This window comes from Bos grunniens, chromosome 4, assembly GCF_055505025.1.
Source record: "Bos grunniens cultivar Pamir isolate PY7600 chromosome 4, Bosgru_T2T1.0, whole genome shotgun sequence".
Classification (NCBI taxonomy): domain Eukaryota; kingdom Metazoa; phylum Chordata; class Mammalia; order Artiodactyla; family Bovidae; genus Bos; species Bos grunniens.
In genome coordinates this window covers 32,368,177-32,389,399 of record NC_141168.1, presented here as the reverse complement: position 1 = coordinate 32,389,399, position 21,223 = coordinate 32,368,177, and the positions used below count along the sequence as shown (strand labels likewise).

General features: G+C 39.6%; 1 protein-coding gene across 5 annotated transcripts in view; it reads right to left on the bottom strand.

The window, feature by feature from the left end:
• IQUB (IQ motif and ubiquitin domain containing) overlaps positions 1-18,455 on the bottom strand; it is a 79,178-nt gene extending 60,723 nt beyond the window's left edge. For 2 of the 5 annotated variants that reach the window (XM_086395818.1, XM_086395819.1), the window contains exons 1-6: positions 18,176-18,417; positions 11,220-11,632; positions 7,603-7,737; positions 3,091-3,252; positions 2,832-3,004; positions 2,474-2,629 (exon numbers count right to left, since the gene is read on the bottom strand). In XM_086395818.1, coding sequence (XP_086251944.1) covers positions 2,474-2,629; positions 2,832-3,004; positions 3,091-3,252; positions 7,603-7,737; positions 11,220-11,628 — 1,035 coding nt within the window. In that variant the 5' untranslated portion in view covers positions 11,629-11,632; positions 18,176-18,417. Of the gene's footprint in view, positions 1-2,473; positions 2,630-2,831; positions 3,005-3,090; positions 3,253-7,602; positions 7,738-11,219; positions 11,633-16,145; positions 16,250-18,175 lie in introns of those variants that run through there. The other 3 variants (XM_086395821.1, XM_086395820.1, XM_086395823.1) reach the window with 3 other exon arrangements.
• Positions 18,456-21,223: the final 2,768 nt, after the last annotated feature.

Genomic DNA, 21,223 nt, shown 5'->3' with positions numbered 1-21,223 from the left:
TCAAATGTCCATCAACTGAAAAATGGATAAACAAAATGTGGTGTATATATATTGACCTACCTACAGTAGGTATATACAATTGGGTATATATCATGTGCGTGTGTTAGTCGCTAGTCATGTCTGAATCTTTGCGACCCCATGGACTGTAGCCCACCAGGCTCCTCTATCCATGGCAAGAATACGGGAGTGGATTGCCATTTCCTTCTCCAGGGCATTTTCCTGACCCAGGATCGAACCCGAGTCTCCTGTATTGCAGGCAGATTCTTTACCATCTGAGCTATACGTGTTGCAACACGGAGACTATACACTGTATGATTACATGCATATGAAATATCCAGAATGGGCAAATCAACAGAGGCAGAGAGTATATGAGTGGTTGTCTAAAGCAGAAAGGACTAGGGAAACAGGGTCTGGCTACTGTTAGACGCGGTCTTTCTTTCTGGGATGATGAGTTGTTTAGTCACTAAGTTGTGTCTGACTCTTTTGCAACCCCATGGACTATAGCCCACCAGTCTCCTCTGTTCATGGGATTCTCCAGGCAAGAATACTGGAGTGGGTTGCCATTTCCTTCTCCTGGGGATGTTCCCAACCCATGGATCAAAGTCGCGTCTCCTGCATTGGCAGGTGGATTCTTAACCACTGAGTCACCAGGGAAGTTCTCCAGGATGATGAGAATATTCTAAAATTGATGTGGTAATGGTTGCATAACTCTATTTCCATAGTAAAAAAAAATTTTTTAATCACTGAATTGTACACTTTTTTAAAAAGTACACATTGTATGGAAAATGAAAATTTTAATTTAAAAAAAAGGATTAAGATGGTACTATAAAACACTTATTTAACATAAAAGAAGGCACTAAATGAACAGGGGAACCAGACAGCCACACAGCATATAGAAAACAAATAGCTGATATACTCTAGTCTTATCAATAGTCACATTATAAATATAAATTTATTAAACAGTCCAATCAAAAGGCAGAGATTATCAGATTGGATAAAGAAACATGATCCAATTATATGCTCTCTAAAAGAAATATACTCTATATTCAAAGCCTCAAATAGATTGAATGCAAAAGGATAAAAAAAGAAAAACAGATCATATAAACAATAATATAAAAGTGATGGAGTGACTTTATTAATATCAGATAAAATTTATTTTAATATCCAATTGATCTATTAGTTTGGAAAGTTCCATATAAGTGATTCAAATGTCAGAGGGTTCAGGCCAAAGGACAGAAGATTGAAGCCAAGGGACAGAGAGGACAAAGCTAATAAAAAGAAAAGGGATTTACCAAAGGAAAGGGAAGGATTAGGAACATTTAGGATTCTGGTTCCTTATCTCGGGGTGTGACTGGAGACAGTGACTGCTTTTTAGTAGCAATAAAACTTAACTCACACTGGACTTTCCAGGTGGCGCTAGTGGTAAGAAAAAAAAAAAAACACTCTCCAACACAGGTGTTTTTAAGACGGGAGTTCAATCCCTAGGTTGGGAAGACAGGAGGAGCCAGTATTGTGGATCAACCCACTCCAGTATTCTTGCCTGGAGAATCCTATGGACAGAGAAGCCTGGCAGGCTATAGTCCATAGGGTCATAAAGAGTAGGACAAGACTGAAGCAAGTTAGCGTGCACGTACACACACACACACACACACACACACACACACTGACAAACTTTCTCTTCTTGATCTAATTCTAATTAAGTTCCTTTGAGCTTTTTTTCCAGCTAGGCCTTGACTTTTGGGCTTCTCTATTCATCAATGAATTGTCCAGTTTTAGAAAGAGCCCAGCTAAATTGGGCTTCCCAGGTGGCGCTAGTGGTAAAGAACCCGCCTGCCAATGCAGGACACATAAGATATGTGAGTTGGATCCCTAGGTCAGGAAGATTCCCCTGGAGGAGGGCATGACAACCCACTCCAGTATTCTTGCCTGAAGAATCCCTTGGACAGAAGAGCCTGGCAAGCTACAGTCCACAGGGTCTCAGAAGAGTCAGACACAATGAAGCAACTTAGTATGCACACAGGTACCAACTAAATCAGTTTAACCAGAAATCCCACCTTTGACATCTGATTACCCTTAATTGACTAATCACTCTGGCCTGCCTTTACCACAAACGCTGTTAGACTGGTTTAGCCAGGATTCCCCCATACCCCAGATGTTTTCTCTTTGTAATTTTCCATTCACTGACCCCCTCCTACCCTGTTCCTTGATTATATTTTCCCCCTTTTCCTTATTGCATTCAAAGTTGAGCTTAATCTCTCTTCCCTATTTCAAAACTCCATTGTAGTATTCCCTTTTGAATCGTCTGCTTACCATCGTTCACAAAGTGTTTAGAATAATTTTTTCTTGAACAACAACAACACTCATGTGAGTTCCGTAAGCAAGTGTGCTTAGGGAAATACACACAGAGACACACAAAGAACAATTGGCTTATAAATTTACTTTTTAGTATTTCCCTTTTAACAAGTTACCTTACCGCCTGTAATCTCTTAGCATGGTATTCTGCTGCTGAGACATATTTTCCTGGTTTTACCAGCTTATCAGTAATATTTGAAACATACACACCAATTTTAGTCATCTGTGTGGACGTTGTATTTGTAGTTTGCTGGAGCCTTCCTTTCTGAAAAACTGTCTAAAATAAAAACAAAAAAATTAAGTATACACTACACATAAATTGAGTAAAGAGCATATTTTGTACATATTTAATGTACTATTTTTCATTATTTTAATCACCATATAATTCCTTAGAAGATTTTAATTTTAGAGAGCTACACAATATAACCTGTGCTGATTCTGCAGCTTCAAAAATCTATATGGAAAAATAAAACAATTACCTGCGTATCCCTACAAAATGCATTCGGTTTTTCAGGAATCTTTTTAGGTACAGTTTGTGTTCCAGCATTGTGATATTCTATTCCTGTTATTTTATGTCTGAATCCACCAAGAAATGGTTTGTGAAAATCAGATTTTATCATCTCAACAGCTACTTCCTGGTACTGATCAATGCCTGAGGAGATAAAACCAAGTTTAAATGGAAGTTCAACTACAAACAGACTCTAAAATTATTTATCTAAAAGATATCAAATGACAAACCAGTTTGTACTCTGACTGTTATGATCTGAGAGGCTTCAGCTGGTCTAGCTATTCTTCTGACTGGGTATAGATCTGGATGTAAAGAAAACATTTCCACTTGCACAACATCCTGGGGCTTAATTCCATGTTGTAGTAGCGTCTCATGATTTTTAAGAACTGTTCCTAAAAATGAGATAAAATTATAAGAAATATTATGATAAAGAAACAATTATATGTACTCATTTTAAGGAATGTTAAACATCAAAGGTGCCTATATGAATGTATATTGTTTAATTACCAAATAAAAATATTGATGATGTCCATCTCATGCTGTATTGTTAGCATGGAAAACTCCGCAATGGAAAAAATTAAGGTGGTATTCCTGACCAAGAATTCAGCATTAAAAGGAAAGTAAAATTACAACTCTCAAATCATCAGAAATACAAATATACAATAACCATGCAACTATAAACATTTAAAAATTAAAAACGCATTCTATAATATGAGAAAAATCATATTCTAAGCAATGATTCTCTAAAAAGAATCACAATGTGTTATACATTAAGCATGGATCATATCCATATCAGGGAAAGCCTGATTAGTTTAACATACACCCTTCTCTTGAATGCAGAAAAGTATACACTCAGAGTCTAAAGAATCCCTTCTTTTCTGTTTCTATTATCAGAAATTCATATAAATTAATTCATGCCAAGGTGGAGCTAAGCCTGTTTCTTGCTGAAAAAAGGGGGTATGTGATCACTTTATTTTTATGTTTATTGCTTGAACTTATACCTTCAATCCACTGGTTTAGTTCATAAATTCACTGTAAATTTATTTCTATATTTTAAGGTATACAGAAATACATACAATGTTACTGGCTGCTGCTTTGTATAATGACAGAATCTATATCTATCTTTCCAATGTATGTTCATCCTAAATTACAATTAGGAATTTAACATAGCAAAGGGCTGTTTTACTCATTCTTAGAAATATGTCAGATACCACTAGTCTATTTTAGCTATGTTCAAGAAAGCACATTCAAAAATTTTTGAGTTTCAATTTCACCTTAAATTCTTAATTTAATAAAATTAACATTATAGGGATTTTGTGATAGGTTGAATAATGGCCCTAAAATATATCCATGTACTAATTCCCAGAATCTATGAAGGGTAGATTATCCTGAGATGATGATATGACCAGTAGAGAGAGATTTAAATATGCTATGATGCCGGGTTTGAAAATGAGGAAACTCAAGAATGCAAGAAGTACAACTCTAGAAGATGGAAAAGGCAAGGAAACAGATTCTCCCCAGAACCTCCAGAGAGAGAAAATCACTGCTGACACCTTGACTTTATCCAAGCGAAATTGATTTAGGATATTTGGACCCCAGAACTGTAACCAAAATTAATGTGTTGCTTTAAGCCAATAATTTTGTCAATTGTTACAACAGCCATAGAAAATTAATAGAGAATCCTCTTCAAACTAATACAGAGCTCTCTTCATTCTTCTCATTGTTTCTAGAATAGGCATAGCCCCACCAAACCTGAACTTCAGTTCTAGTAGGAGAAAAAAGTACCTATCTTAGAGTATGGTTGGCACAGAATCAAACTCTTTTTTTATTGCTGCTGGCATAAGTCTGTTATCCAGTGGTGATGTGCAGTGCTATGCTGAGCTTTATTGCTCAGTCATGTCTTACTCTTTGCGACCCAATGGACGCCCACCAGACTGCTCTGTCTATGAGGACTCTTCAGGCAAGAATACTGGAGTGGGTTGTCATGACCTCCTCCAAGGGATTTTCCTAACCCGGGGATCGAAGCCTGGTATCCTGCATCGTAGGCAGATTCTTTACCATCTAAGCCACCAGGAAAGCCCAGTGATGCATGGTACTTACACATAAAGACGAAAGGTCATGAAATGCAAAGAAAGAGATCCTTAGGTACCACTGGCCAGCTACTCCAGTCTCAAAACACTCTTCTCCAGTTTTGAATTTCACCTTATAGTTAATGCCAAGCAGTTCCAAATTCCCTTTTTGGAATCATGCCTACAAATTAAGTTCAGACTCTGACATTCATAAGCTGTGGGAATTTGTACAAGTTCCTTAAGCTTTAGCTTCCATCTCCCTTCAAAAAGTTAACAGTAACATCTACCTCAAGGGATTGTTGTGTAGATTGAATGATAGTGTGATAATGTAGATAGAACATTTTGTAAAAGGACTAGCACATGCTGCTGCTGCTGCTAAGTCACTTTAGTCGTGTCTGACTCTGTGCGACCCCATAGATGGCAGCCCACCAGGCTCCCCCGTCCCTGGGATTCTCTAGGCAAGAACACTGGAGTAGGTTGCCATTTCCTTCTCCAATGCATGAAAGTGAAAAGTGAAAGTGAAGTCGCTAAGTCGTGTCCAACTCTTCCCAACCCCATGAACCACAACACGCCAGGCTTTCCTGTCCATCAACAACTCCCAGAGTCCATCCAAACCCATGTCCATTGAGTTGATGATGCCATCCAACCATCTCATCCTCTGTCATCCCCTTCTCCTCCTGCCCCCAATCTTTTCCAGCATCACGGTCTTTTCAAATGAGGCAGCTCTTTGCATCAGGTGGCCCAAGTATTGGAGTTTCAGCTTCAGCATCAGTCCTTCCAATGAATATTCAGGACTGATTTTCTTTAGGATGGAATGGTTGGATCTCCTCGCAGTCCAAGGGACTCTCAAGAGTCTTCTCCTACACCATAGTTCAAAAGCATCAATTCTTCGGCGCTCAGCTTTCTTTATAGTCCAACTCTCACATCCATACATGACCACTGGAAAAACCATAGCCTTGACCAGATGGACCTTTGTTGACAAAGTAATGTCTCTGCTTTTTAATATGCTGTGTAGGTTGGTCATAACTTTCTTTCCAAGGAGTAAGCATCTTTTAATTTCATGACTGCAATCACCATCTGCAGTAATTTTGGAGCCCAGAAAAATAAAGTCAGCCACTGTGTCCACTGTTTCCCCGTCTATTTGCCACGAAGTGATGGGACTGGATGCCATGATCTTCGTTTTCTGAATGTTGAGTTTTAAGCCAACTTTTTCACTCTCCTCTTTCACTTTCATCAAGAGGCTCTTTAGTTCTTCTTCACTTTCTGCCATAAGGGTGGTGTCATCTGCATATCTGAGGTTATTGATATTTCTCCCAGAAATCTTGATTCCAGCTTGTGCTTCCTCCAGCCCAGAGTTTCTCATGATGTACTCTGCATATAAGTTAAATAAGCAGGGTGACAATATACAGCCTTGACGTACTCCTTTTCCTATTTGGAACCAGTCTGTGTTCCATGTCCAGTTTTAACAGCTGCTTCCTGACCTGCATACAGGTTTCTCAAGAGGCAGGTCAGGTGGTCTGGTATTCCCATCTCTTTCAGAATTTTCCACAGTTTATTGTGATGCAAAGCTCATTAAATTAGCTATCATCATCAATATCATCTTCATCAGTATCATCGTTACAGTAACCATTTAAATTTTAGCTTTGTTTCCTCTGTCAAACTTTAATAACCAGTTGTTTGAATACACTGACATCTTACTATTGGAGCACATTCATTATAATAGTTTTCTAAAAATAACCTTGAAATTTCTCTGATTTGGCAAGGAGGAAGAACTTAATAGGTATGGCTTATTACTATTTAGCACTTAGAATTTCCCCCAAAAAAATGTTCTTATTTTTGCCCTAGAAACTTTGTGGCATCTTTTAAGTTAATATGAAAATTTTTAAAAAAACAAAATGTCATGATCTGTATAGGCATAATCTACAGAAACATTTACTGAGCTTTGCCAGTCTGTTTAATTCTATCACAGTTATTAAGACTACAGCCTGTCATGATACAAGGGTAATATAAGGCGTGGTACTCCATATTGCCCACAAAATATAAATAAATTTGAACATCATCAGAACCTAAATTGACCTTAATGTACAGAAGACTGATAGATAAACCATTTTCAGTCCTCTTCTCTTTCTATACATGCTCATTCATCATTTATTTTTCTAACCTCATTTCCTCCTACTCTCCAAAAATAATTTACTTCTAGTACCTCTAAACTTCTTACCATTTCCTCAAAGACCCAGGTTTTCTCACCTCTTTTGGACTTAACACAAGTATTATCACTGTAATTAGATGAAGCTTTCTAGAATCTCCCAGTTTTTTTCTTCCTTGTTCTCACAGATTTTTTTGAGCACATCTTCATTAAAACATTTGCACATTAAAACAAATGCAAAACTACATTTGTGTAGTAACCACTGCATACGTCTTCTTCCTTCCTAGTCTACGAGCAACTTGAAAATAGGGATTTTATTTCATGTTTCTTTCTATCTTTGGTTCTTAGCAAAGTATTTAGAACTTTGTCCTCAGTAATAATTCATTGACTGAAAGAATGTATATAACAGCAGTATAATGTTCAAACAGTAAACATCGAGATATTTAGTTTTACAAATCAAAGATCTTGCTTATTTACATGTTAAGACTAAAGAAGTCTTTGTAAGTTTTATTAGCCTCCAAGCTTACCTGCACATCTTATCTGCAGGACAAAAGCTGGGACACCTAGCAGGGGTGAAAAATGATCCTTCAGGCATCTTAGAACAGTGTCAACTTTAAAGGGAATTACAATTTCCTGGCCCACAGGAAGAAGTATGACTTTTACTGTAGATAAAAAGAGAAAAGAAAGAGTAGTAGTTAAATGCAAGGGTCAGCATCATATAGTATACACACAGATAGAGAATTATGGGACAATTTGTTATCAAAGGAATGCAAGTTGCTTCCGCATGTCTCCCATCATGCCTCCACGATAAGAGTTAGTTTTCATTTTCTAGGAGGAGAAGTGACAAACATTCATTTGCAACGTTTTTGCTTTGAAAATCAATCCATTATCTCAAGAAATAGCATCACTGGTCAATGCCTGCTCCCGCAGCTCCAGCTCAAAGTTCAGCTCTCTCTTCCACTGCCTACTATGAGGATCTGTGCATGTTTGAGATTACCTCCTCACCCAGAATACCATGAGAAATAGGAAATGAGACTAAAATGCTTTTAAAGATTCTTTTAAAATCATTTAAGATTTTTAAAGATTCCCAATATCTGGTACATATTATTCAGATATCAACATAGAGAATATCTCAGAAAAATCAAGCGTTTTTGTGTGGTATTACAAAGGGAGAACCTGAGACCTGAACTTAGAAATGTACATGCTTTGATTACATATTGATAACAGGCATCAGGAAATCAATGCGTATTCATGAAGTTAAGAAAAACCAATAGGGAAATTTTCAGAGAAAATGTTCTTTGACCTTGCAATGACAAAAGATCATCTAAGTCCATTCTTCTTTCCATAATTGATCTATGTCTGTAGCTGGCAGAATGCAAAACAGAAAATCACTGTTTATTATAAATATCTGGAATAACTATGCACAAATCTACTTGTCACAAAAAAATAGACATTATGTGGTTTACTTCTGACTCTAAAATAAAAATCAAGCTACTTACGTGTCAAAAATTGAGAAAAATTGTTACTATAAAATGATTATCTGTTCACAAAATGTAGGAAGGAAATAAAGTACAGAAATTATTATGATGTAAACTGTTTATTTTTACATCTACAAACTTTATATGTTAATAGGGAAGATGTAATAAGTAAGATGGAATGAAGAGTACACATTTCAAACCAAAACAGTTTTGTATATTTCTAGATGCCTGACATGACAGTTCTCATAAAGGTCTGTGAGACATTTATCTGTAATACTAGCATGAAATGTATCAAGGTATTGTTGATGCTAAGGTTCTTTAAGCTTATTTTCACAGCTCTTTCTCAAGAACACTCTTACAGATGTTAAATTATCAGAAGGCTATTTTAATTGTTTCCTGGGTTCAAAGTTCTACAATTAATATATGTTAAACTTTTATTTCCAGATGTTCAAGCTGGTTTTAGAAAAGGCAAAGGAACCAGAGATCAAATTGCCAACATCTGCCGGATCATCGAAAAAGCAAGAGAGTTCCAGAAAAACATCTATTTCCGCTTTATTGACTATGCCAAAGCCTTTGACTGTGTGGATCACAATAAACTGTGGAAAATTCTGAAAGAGATAGGAATACCACATCACCTGACTTGCCTCTTGAGAAACCTATAGGCAGGTCAGGAAGCAACAGTTAGAACTGGACATGGAACAACAGACTGGTTCCAAATAGGAAAAGGAGTATGTCAAGGCTGTACATTGTCACCCTGCTTATTTAACTTATATGCAGAGTACATCATGAGAAACGCTGGGCTGGAAGAAGCACAAGCTGGAATCAAGATTGCCAGGAGAAATAACAATAACCTCAGATATGCAGATGACACCACCCTTAGGGCAGAAAGTCAAGAGGAACTAAAGAGCCTCTTGATGAAAGTGAAAGAGGAGAGTGAAAAAGTTGGCTTAAAGCTCAACATTCAGAAAACAAAGATCATGGCATCTGGTCCCATCACTTCATGGGAAATAGATGGGGATACAGTGGAAACAGTGTCAGACTTTATTTTGGGGGGCTCCAAAATCACTGCAGATGGTGACTGCAGCCATAAAATTAAAAGATGTTTACTCGTTGGAAGAAAAGTTATGACCAACCTAGATAGCATATTTAAAAGCAGAGACATTACTTTGCCAATTAAGGTACGTCTAGTCAAGGCTATGGTTTTTCCAGTGGTCATGTATGGATGTGAGAGTTGGACTGTGAAGAAAGCTGAGTGCCGAAGAATTGATGCTTTTGAACTGTGGTGTTGGAGAAAACTCTTGAGAGTCCCATGGACTGCGAGGAGATCCAACCAGTCCATTTTAAAGGAGATCAGCCCTGGGTGTTCTTTGGAAGGAATGATGCTAAAGCTGAAACTCCAGTACTTTGGCCACCTGAAGCGAAGAGTTGACCCATTGGAAAAGACTCTGATGCTGGGAGGGATTGGGGGCAGGAGGAAGAGGGGATGACAGAGGATGAGATGGCTGGATGGCATCACCAACTCGATGGAAGTGTTTGAGTGAACTCCGGGAGATGGTGATGGACAGGGAAGCCTGGCATGCTGTGACTCATGGGGTCGCAAAGAGTCAGACACGACTGGGGGACTGAACTGAACTGAACTGAACCGAAACTTTTCATGGCAGTGATTTCCTAAGCTTTGGGAAGGGAAACTGTTCAGGAATCTATGAGCCTCAGAAAGTACAGGACCAAGACCACTTCTTTAAAGCACCATGTGTTTGTTATAAACTATAATCATAATTGAAGAAATATCAAAAAATGATGCCCAAATTTATACCAAATAATGAAATTGGGGGATAACAGCATCAATTAGGTATAAATGAGCTTGATTACTTTGTCCTCCTCCTCCTTTATATTCTTTACTTGAGGGATACACCACCCAAGAGCTAATACTTCCCTGGAAGCCACATTTTACCAGCCAGACTAAGCTGCTGTTATTGTTAAGTGATGGCCCATATTCTCCACTCTATGGATGGAAACTTTCTCAAAACTTATGAACAATGAGGAGAAGGAGATGTCAGTTTTACCACCCAAGTAGAATTCTCTGTGTAACCCACCTTCTTGCTGCTCCCCTTCTGCTTTGCTACCAGCAATGTAGTAATAACTTCTAAATGCCATGCCATCAACATTATGTCTTTAATATTAATCCATAATGAAATAAAACAATGACTTTTCTGAAGCTGAATATAAAGTTAACACTAAGAAATATGGAAATACATAAGAGCAACAAGATATATGGAATGAGCACTATAGAAGAAACTAGAAAAATATGGTGTCAAGTTCCCATCCCACCTGTTGCTAGCTATGTAGAATGAATTCCAAAATGGCACACAAAAGAATTACAATTATACTCAAAAATTTCTCCCTAAACATTTAAAGAATCTATTTTATTTGGGAAAAACAGATTAATGATTACTTTAGAATTTATTGATTTTCCTTTATTTAAGGAAAGTAAATACTGCAGCACAGAGGAGAAGCTTCACACAAAATTAAAAGATTCGTGTGGCTCAGCCACAGAATAGGATATGGGAGTGGGAAAGTAATATCAAGTATAAAATAAGTCAACAAGCAAAAAACAAAAACAAAAATCAAGGCAAAAAAAAAAATAGTCTGTCTTCCCTAGGTAATACCTGTTGCTAAAGAATCTTTCGTTGATATTCTCAGAGATTCCTTCACAGCCTTTACTTTTTCCATAAATGTCAGAGACGCTTCTGAATATGGTCTGGCTGACTGCACTACACTCCCAGATTTCGCTAGAGAGCCTCCACCATCTTCAGCTTGTTTAGCTGTCATAACGTCGTCCATGAGTTGCCCGACATCGTTCAGTTCCAGGCTTGAAACGCTCTGGTCACTCAGGTCAACACGTTTTCCACGGCCTCCACTAGATGGATCTAGTTCAGATCCATAGTCTTCAGTTCGATCTGACTCCAGAACCTCTTCCAAGGGAACTGGAATACTGATAGACCCCAGAGCATCCTCTCTTTCTTCTGATGAGTCAACAGCATTCTGAGAATCAGCTTCTTCCTCCTGGTCAGACATTGTCCTGAATTGAAAAAATAAATAAATAAATATATTCACTACACACAAAACTTCTACACCAAATATAAAATTAATTGCTGGTATACAGTATATATATATGTATATATATATACAGTATAATATATATATATATTATATACTTATAATATACTACAATGTGGCTCATTATATATTTAAATATTCTCTTAGTAATGGCATTAGGTAAAAAACATTGGTGAATTTTTAATTAAAACACCACAGAAAGTAAAAATGTATACCAAAAAGAGAACCTCAAAACACAATAAATTTGAGAGAAATCTTCTGTGAAGAAAATAATTTTAAAACATTCTAAAATATACTGTCATCTCTTATTCAATGACCAATCAATTCTTGTGAAAATTTTTTTCAGTAACTTTTTCTAAAATATTCATTTATTTATTTGGCAGCACTGGGTCTTAGTTGTGGCATGTGGGATCTTTTAGCTGTGGCATTCGAACTCTTAGTTGTAGCATGCAGGATCTAGGTCCCCGACCAGGCATCAGACCCAGGCCCTGTGCACTGGGGGCATAGAGTCTCCGCCACTGGATCACCAGTGAGGTCTCTATAACATTTTGTTGTTGTTGTTGTTAACACAAAACTAACATAGGATTTATGCTTCTGCCTTACAATTGAATAGAAGCATCAAGAAACCTGTTATCTCCATATCAACTATATGCTGGAAAGTATACACTGGGCTTCCCCGGTAGCTCATATGGTAAGGAATCTGCCTGCAATGCGGGAGACCTGGGTTCGATCCCTGGGTTGGGAAGACCCTTGGAGAAGGGAATGGTAACCCACTCCAGTATTCCTGCCTAGAGAATTCCATGGACAGACCATGGGGTCGCAAAGAATTGGACACAACTGAGCGACTAACACACACACACACACACTCTATACAGCTTTGCTCTCACAAACTCTAGCAGACGTGTCCAGTGACCTCTGCCCACAAAACACACATCAACAAACAAATGTGGGTTGATCTTGGAGCTCACTAAGGCCTTAGCCACAGCCACCAAGGGCTTTGGCTTGAGAGTCAGTGTGACAGTATACAGAAGGTTGGGCAAGGGTGGGCCAGAGCCTCCCAGAGCCAGGCTTCAGAGGCAGGAGCTGAGCACTGAGGCCCCAGGGTGGCCAGGAGCCTGCCTACAGATGCTGCCAGGAAGAGGGGATGGGAAGGTGGACTTGAGGCTGATTGCTGTGGCAGCAGCACAGGGAAGATTACAACTTGAAACAGTAGTGAGATTGGAAAGCTGTGTTTGGAACTCCTACTTTAAACATAGATCCTTATGCAGAGAAAAATTTTTTTTAAAGAAAAATTAAAAAAACAAAAGAATACCTAGAATAAAAATGTATACTTGTTGAATTTAATGAATACAGCATTAAAGCTGAAGAGACAATCAGTAAACTGAAAGATAAATGAAAAGATTTTATGTAGAATATTGCAAAGAGATATGATATGAAAAATATGAGAGATTAAGGGCCATGAAAAAAAGAAAGAAACAAAGTCTAGCATATATTTCTAAGCATTTATTAATATCTTGCTTTGAGCTAAGAATAGCTTTGTACTATTAAAATAAAAAACAAAAAAGAGTGTAAAACAGAGACTGCCTGTGGCCTGTGAAGCCCTTTTCAGAAAAAGTCTTCCAGCCCCTGATCTGGCATATGGCAAATTGGAGTCCTAGAAGAAAACAAAGAAAGAAAATATTTTAAAAGCTAATGGCCGAAAAAATTTTTAAACTAATTAAAAATATGAATCTACAGGTCCAGGAAGCACAATATAAAAATATACCTAACAAGATAAATAGAAATAATTCATAGCAATGTTATATAACATTGCCATAATTATGTATATAGTTATGTGTTATAACTAAATTACAGAATAACAAAGACAAGATCTGAAAAACAAACAGTGATAGAGGACATATCATCTTCTTTTTGAGTCATATTAATCTGGCAGCATTAATGAAAAGGATAGAAAAATGAAATCATTACAAATTTCTCATCAGAAAAATAGAAGTCAAGGCAATAATGGACTAATTAAAAGAAGGAAAATACCAACCCAGAACTGTACACCCAGCAAAACTACCTTTAAAGGAGAAAAACAGAAACATTACAAGCAAGTTATCACCAAGATATCTGCTGCAAAGGAACTTTTACAGGATATGCTTGAGGAGGAGTAAAACGGGCCAAGTGTAAGTCTGAAGTGCAAGAAGGAAACGCAAACAAATAAATCATAAACCCATGGGTAAACCTGGGCTTCCCTGGTGGCTCAGAAGTTAAAGCGTCTGCCCCCAATGAGGGAGATCCCGGTTCGATCCCTGGGTCGGGAAGATCGTCTGGATGAAGGAAATGGTAATCCACTCCAGCATTCTTGCCTGGAAATTCCCATGGACGGAGGAGCCTGGTAGGCTACAGTGCACGGGTCACAAAGAGTCAGACACGACGGGGCGACTTCACCACTACTATGGGTGAAAGAGAAGTCGCTCAGTCGTGTCCGACTCTTTGCGACCCGTGGACTGTAGCCTACCAGGCTCCTCCGTCCATGGGATTTTCCAGGCAAGAGTGCTGGAGTGGATTGCCATTTCCTTCTCCAGGGGATCTTCCAGACCCAGGCATCGAACCCGTGTCTCCCACATTGCGGGCAGACGCTTTACCGTCTGAGCCACCAGGAAAGCCTAAGTAAATACTGTCAACACAAAATAAAAATAGCCGAAAATTAAAATATGAGACAATAATAACAGGTAACTGGGAAGGGAAAGATGAGAATAAACTATTATCAATTCCTTATACTGTTTACAAAATTGAGATATGATAGTCTTAATCCTAGATACTGTTAAATTAAATATGCATAGTTAAATTTCAAGAACCAATAAACGAACTGAAATAAAGTTTTAAAATTCCAGAAAATTAAGGAGGAAAAAAATGAAATGAGACAAAGTTGAACAAGTTTTTAAGAAGTTTAAGAAAACTCTTTAGGCTGTCACCCATACACACACAAAATCTTCCTTTGGATTTTTTTTTTTTTCCTCCTATAACAAAGTTTAGTTCCCTGATTAGAAAGAAAGCAGCATAAAGAAGGCTTAACTCCTAGCAACATAATTATTTGCCCTTTTTGGAGAATCTGAGGTAATGCTTTCTATCTGGTGGGTCATTCTCCCTACAAAAAATGGCCAATATGGCATCTTCTAAATGGCAATAGTAACAAATCAATAACTTCTGCTATTCAAAAAAGACAACTAGAAGAATCAAGTCAAACCATATACTCAGATGTAATTTTTTGCAAAACTCATATTTCATAAAAGACTCATATCCAGAATATATGGGGGCATCCCTCGTGGCTCAGATGGTAAAGAATCCACCTGCAGTGCAGGAGACACGCACTAGGTCAGGAAGATCCCCTGGAGAAGGGAATGGCTACCCACTCTAGCATTCTTGCCTGGGAAATTCCATGGACAGAGGAGACACAGTCCATGGAGTCACAAAGAGTTGGACATGACTAAGCGACTAACCACGAGCATGATCCAGAATAAATACAGAATTCTCAAAACTCAATAGTAAGGAAAAAAAAAAACCAGTGGAAAAAAATGAATAAAAGATTTAAACAGATCAGTCACCAAAGAATATACACAAAAACACAAAGAAGCAGGGCCAGGACAAGACTGAGACAAATGAGGCATCTGCTCTGCCCTATATGTATTTTTGTGCCTGAGAATAAATGCCACCTAAAATTTTCAATCTAATTGCCTCAGTTTCCTCACTGTAATCCTGACCCCAAGGACAACCACATGAAAAGATGCTCCATATCATTAGTCAGTGGAGAAATGAAACTTCAAAACACAATGAGATTCCAAATTATTCCAAAAATAATTTCAGCCCAACAATAACCAGTGAGTATAAATATGAGTGGAAAACTCTTGTATCTTGATAGTGAAAATGAAAATGGATATAGCATTTGAGGTAACCGTCAGCTTTCTTGTAAAATTAAACACATATTAATCATATGACCCAGCAATTCTGTATCCTTTACTCACGTGGAATGAAAAACTACAATCACTCAAAATGTCCATATGCGTGCGTGCTCAGTCGTGTCCGATTCTTTGCGACCCCATGGACTGTAGCCTGCCAGGCTCCTCTGTCCATGGGATTCTCCAGGCAAAAATACTGGAGTGGGTTGCCATGCCCTCCTCCAGAGGATCTTCTCCACCCCAGGATCAGCTGAACTCTGATCTCCAGCAGCTCCTGCATTGAGGCCGATTCTTTACCCCTGAGGCACCAAGGAAGCCCCAACACAAAAGTTATTAAAGGTTTTATTTTTAATCACCAAAGACAGGAAACAATACAAACATTCCTTAGCTGAGGAATGAATAAACGTACTATGATGCATTCATAAAATGGAATATACCCCATCAATAAAAAGGAATAAACCACTGATACAACAACATGGGTGACTCTCCAGTGAATTATGCTAAATTAAGTAGCCAGTTCTAACGGCTACTTACTGTATGGTTCCCTTAGGTGGAAAAAACAAAGCTCTTGGTTCGAAAGCTCTAGAATTCTCTGGGTAAAGTAGAAAGTGAGCCCGGTACACAGCAGGTAAGGATAACTGAAGAAAGAGGAAGACCACTTCAGACTGTTAAGTAGCAAGGAAACTTACAAAGAGGATTGACTTGGACAGCCTAAAGAGAGTAAATCTCAACATCCACCGCCAAAATTCTAAGAGTTTATGAGACCTTAACTGGGTTCAGCCATAGTATACACTTTCGTTGGTCTCAGTAACACATCCCTTATTGAGGAGCAATGGGGGAAGGTACATTCCAAAGACTGGAGGGGGAAAGAGTCTCCAACTGCCCACTTGGGTAGTGAGTAAACCCCCGGTCATGTCCTTTCAATGACTTCCAACAAAAGCACATGCCACTATATACAATGTTACAGACACAACTACATATTTGTATATGCTCAGAACACTCTGGAAGGTGAACTGGAGGGCAGGGAGTTGGGGAACATGGGTGGAAGGCAGATTTTCACTGTTCATTCTCTTTACTGTTTAAACTTTTAATCATTCTCTTTACTGTTTGAACTTTTTCTTTACTGTATTATTATGTATTCAAGCGTAAATGTTATCATCTTTTAAAAACTGTTTAAAAAGAAAAAATACTCTGACTGCATACAAAAACGTTCCCCTTTCACCTACAATGTATATTTCGTTGCTATATCTAAGCTTAAGTAGTAAGACAAGGATCCAGCTTTCAGTTCAGTTCAATTCAGTCGCTCAGTCATTTCCGACTCTTTGCGACTCCATGAATTGCAGCACGCCAGGCCTCCCTGTTCATCACCAACTCCCAGAGTTCACCCAAATCCACGTCCATCTAGTTGGTGATGCCATCCAGCCATCTCATCCTCCGTCGTCCCCTTTTCCTCCTGCCCCCAATCCCTCCCAGCATCACAGACTTTTCCAAAGAGTCAACTCTTCGCATGAGGTGGCCAAAGTACTGGAGTTTCAGCCATAACATCACTCCTTCCAAAGAACACCCAGGACTGATCTCCTTTAGAATGGACAGGTTGGATCTCCTTGCAGTCCAAGGGACTCTCAAGACTTTTCTCCAACACCACAGTTCAAAAGCATCAATTCTTCGGCGCTCAGCTTTCTTCACAGTCCAACTCTCACATCCATACATGACTACTGGAAAAACCATAGCCTTGACTAGATGGACCTTTGTTGGCAAAGTAACGTCTCTGCTTTTCAATATGCTATCTAGGTTGGTCATAACCTTCTACCACATAGCCTTGTTGCGTTTTTAAATTTTTTAAGAGGTGCAGCAAAGACCTTAGATGGAGAGAAGTGAAAGAGGAGAGTCTGGAAGCGCTGCTGCTGCTGCTGCTGCTAAGTCGCTTCAGTCGTGTCCGACTCTGTGCGACCCCATAGACGGCAGCCCACCAGGCTCCCCCGTCCCTGGGATTCTCCAGGCAAGAGTACTGGAGTGGGTTGCCATTTCCTTCTCCAATGCATGAAAGTCAAAAGTGAAAGTGAAGTCCCTCAGTCGTATCCGACTCTTAGCTACCCCAGTGACTGCAGCCTACCAGGCTCCTCCGTCCATGGGATTTTCCAGGCAAGAGTACTGGAGTTGGGTGCCATTGCCTTCTCCGTCTGGAAGCACGCTACTTACTAAAAACTGTAAATGGCCACAAAGATGGCTAAACGGTTTCTAATACGAAACCTGGGTTGCACACACGTCTTGCTTCTCTATTATTAACCATGATAAGCACTTGGGGTTGGAGGTGAGGTAACCTCCTAGACTAATGCTGCTACTTCCATTCCCAAATTATAGATCCGGAGCCAGAAAAGGAACCAAGTGATGGGATGCTTTGCACAGTTTTTTAGGCAAAGGTGGAACATTCCGGACTGGCCAGTCCCCATGGCCCAGTCTGCTTCACCCCTCACAGAGCCCTCAGAGTCCGGCGCCTTAGCCACCCGCTCAGAGTTGGTCTAGGGATCGGGCCAGTAGAGGGCAGCCAGAACCTATCCTCCTACCTGACCAACAAACGCAGTTACTCGAGTGGAAGCGGTTCCCCCGGCTCCTAGAAAGCAGAGTCCACATCTGCCGAATTCTGTTACCGGCCGTTTCCTAGCAACGGTCCTGGTACCACCCCCTCCCACTAGGACACAGTTCCCGCGAGAAGAGGCGGTGCCCGCGCTGGAAGGGTGGGGGTTTGGGGGAAGACAGGGAGGAGGGGCGGAGACAGGGAGGAGGGGTGGAGCCAGGGAGAGAAGGGGCGGAGAGAGGGACTGAGGCCGAGGGAGGGGCGGGGTGAGGGAGCGAAGGGGTTTGTTACTTACTCATACTTTAATGTGTTGGAGAAGGAAATGGCAACCCACTCCAGTGCTCTTGCCTGGAGAATCCCAGGGACGGAGGAGCCTGATGGGCTGCCATCTATGGGGTCGCACAGAGTCGGACACGACTGAAGTGACAACAGCAGCAGCATTACCTAGATACTAAACTGGTTCTGACAGTAACCACTCTCTTAGATGTCTTTTCATACTTGTGATATGGCACGATTCTCCAAAACAAATACTGACATCAATCTGCCCTTTATGAAAAATCAAGGTTAGAGGAAATATAACTATGAAATGAAGTGAAGACCTAGGCAGGTACAATAGCAGGTGCCTACTTGCTTTTGTTAAACTTGGAACTTGGCTCTTGCTTCCCTGGCAGCCAAAGACAAAAGGGAGATAGGCGCTATTAAATAATTCCTCTTTTAAGTCTGAAGAAGCAAAGCTATTGTTAATCACTGGATTATAAAAGAATTATTTTCTATCACTATAAATTCCTTCAATTGAACTTATAGGTTTTTAAAGAAGCACATATCATCGAGGGAAAGGATCAATTTTATTTCTAATGTAAATTTAGCAAAAAATACCTCATGTGCTTCATAATAGCTAGCATTTATTGTGTTATTTGTTGCTAAATACTTTACCTATACTTCTAATTTAATTTTTACAAAGATTTTATTAAGGAAGAACTGCAATCAGCTTCCTTTTTCTAAGAAGGAAACTAAGGCCCAGAGATGTTTGCTAGAGGAGCCAGAAATAAACCCAAGCAGTCTGACAGCACAACCTCCATTTTAAACCACTATTCTATGCTGCCTTTGACATAACACTGTTTATATTTTAAAAGGATGTAAGATTACATATGACCCAGATAATCATAATGGTGTGATCACTCACCTAGAGCCAGACATCCTGGTTTGTGAAGTCAAGTGGGCCTTAGGAAGCATCACTATGAACAAAGCTAGTGGAGGTGATGGAATTCCAGTTGAGCTATTTCAAATCCTAAATGATGATGCTGTGAAAGTGCTGCACTCAATATGCCAGCAAATTTGGAAAACTCAGCAGTGGCCACAGGACTGGAAAAGGTCAGTTTTCATTCCAATCCCAAAGAAAGGCAATGCCAAAGAATGCTAAAACTACTGCACAATTGCGCTCATCTCACACGCTAGTAAAGTAATGCTTAAAATTCTCCAAGCCAGGCTTCAGCAATAGGTGAACCGTGAACTTTCAGACATTCAAGCTGGTTTTAGAAAAGGCAGAGGAACCAGAGATCAAATTGCCAACATCCACTGGAAAAGCAACAGAGTTCCAGAAAAACATCTATTTCTGCTTTATTGACTATGCTAAAGCTTTTGACTGTGTGGATCACAATAAATTGTGGAAAATTCTTCAAGAGATGGGAATACCAGACCACCTAACCTGCCTCTTGAGAAACCTGTATAACTGGACATGGAACAACAGACTGGTTCCAAATAGGAAAAGGAGTACGTCAAGGCTGAATATTGTCACCCTGCTTATTTAACTTCTATGCAGAGTACATCATGAGAAACGCTGGGCTGGATGAAACACAAGCTGGAATCAAGATTGCCGGGAGAAATATCAATAAGCTCAGATATACAGATGACACCACCCTTATGGCAGAAAGTGAAGAACTAAAGAGCCTCTTGATGAAAGTGAAAGAGGAGAGTGAAAAAGTTGGCTTAAAATTCAACATTCATAAAACTAAGATCATGGCATCCGGTCCCATCACTTCATGGCAAATAGATGGGGAAACAGTAGCTGACTTTATTTTTGAGGGCTCCAAAATCACTGCAGATGGTGATCGCAGCCATGAAATTAAAAGATGCTTACTCCTTGGAAGGAAAGTTATGACCAATCTAGACAGCATATTAAAAAGCAGAGACATTACTTTGTCAACAAAGGTCCGTCTAATCAAGGCTATGGTTTTTCCAGTGATCATGTATGGATGTGAGAGCTGGACTCTAAAGCTGAGCGCCGAAGAATTGATGCTTTTGAACTGTGGTGTTAGAGAAGACTCTTGAGAGTCCCTTGGACTACAAGCAGATCCAACTAGTCCATCCTAAAGGAGATCAGTCCTGGGTGTTCATTGGTAGGACTGATGTTGAAGTTGAAACTCCAATACTTTGGCCACCTGATGTGAAGACCTGACTCATTTGAAAAGACCCTAATGCTGGGAAAGATTGGGGGCAGGAGGAGAAGGGGATGACAGAGGATGAGATGGTTGGATGGCATCACCGACTCAATGGACATGGCTTTGGATGGACTCCGAGAGTTAGTGATGGACAGGGGGGCCTGGCGAGCTTCGGTTCATGGGGTCGCAAAGAGTCGGACACAACTGAGCAACTGAACTGATGGAGGCAATCTTATACAACTCAGTTTTACAATATAAGCCTAACTTAATTGGTAGGCTTCCCAGGTAGTCTACATAGGTTGCAAAGCACATCAAAATCACACACATACACATACATATATTTGTGTGTGTGTGTGTGTGTGTGTGTGTATATATATATATATGAGCTTCCCTGGTGGCTCAGATGATAAAGCGTCTGCCTGCCGTGCAGGAGACCCAGGTTCGATCCTTGGGTTGGGATGATCCCCTGGAGAAGGAAATAGCAACCCACTCCAGTACTCTTGCCTAGAAAATTCCATGGACTGAGGAGCCTGGTAAGCTACAGTCCATGGGACCGCAGAGTTGGACAGGACTGAGCGACTTCACTTTCACTTTCATGT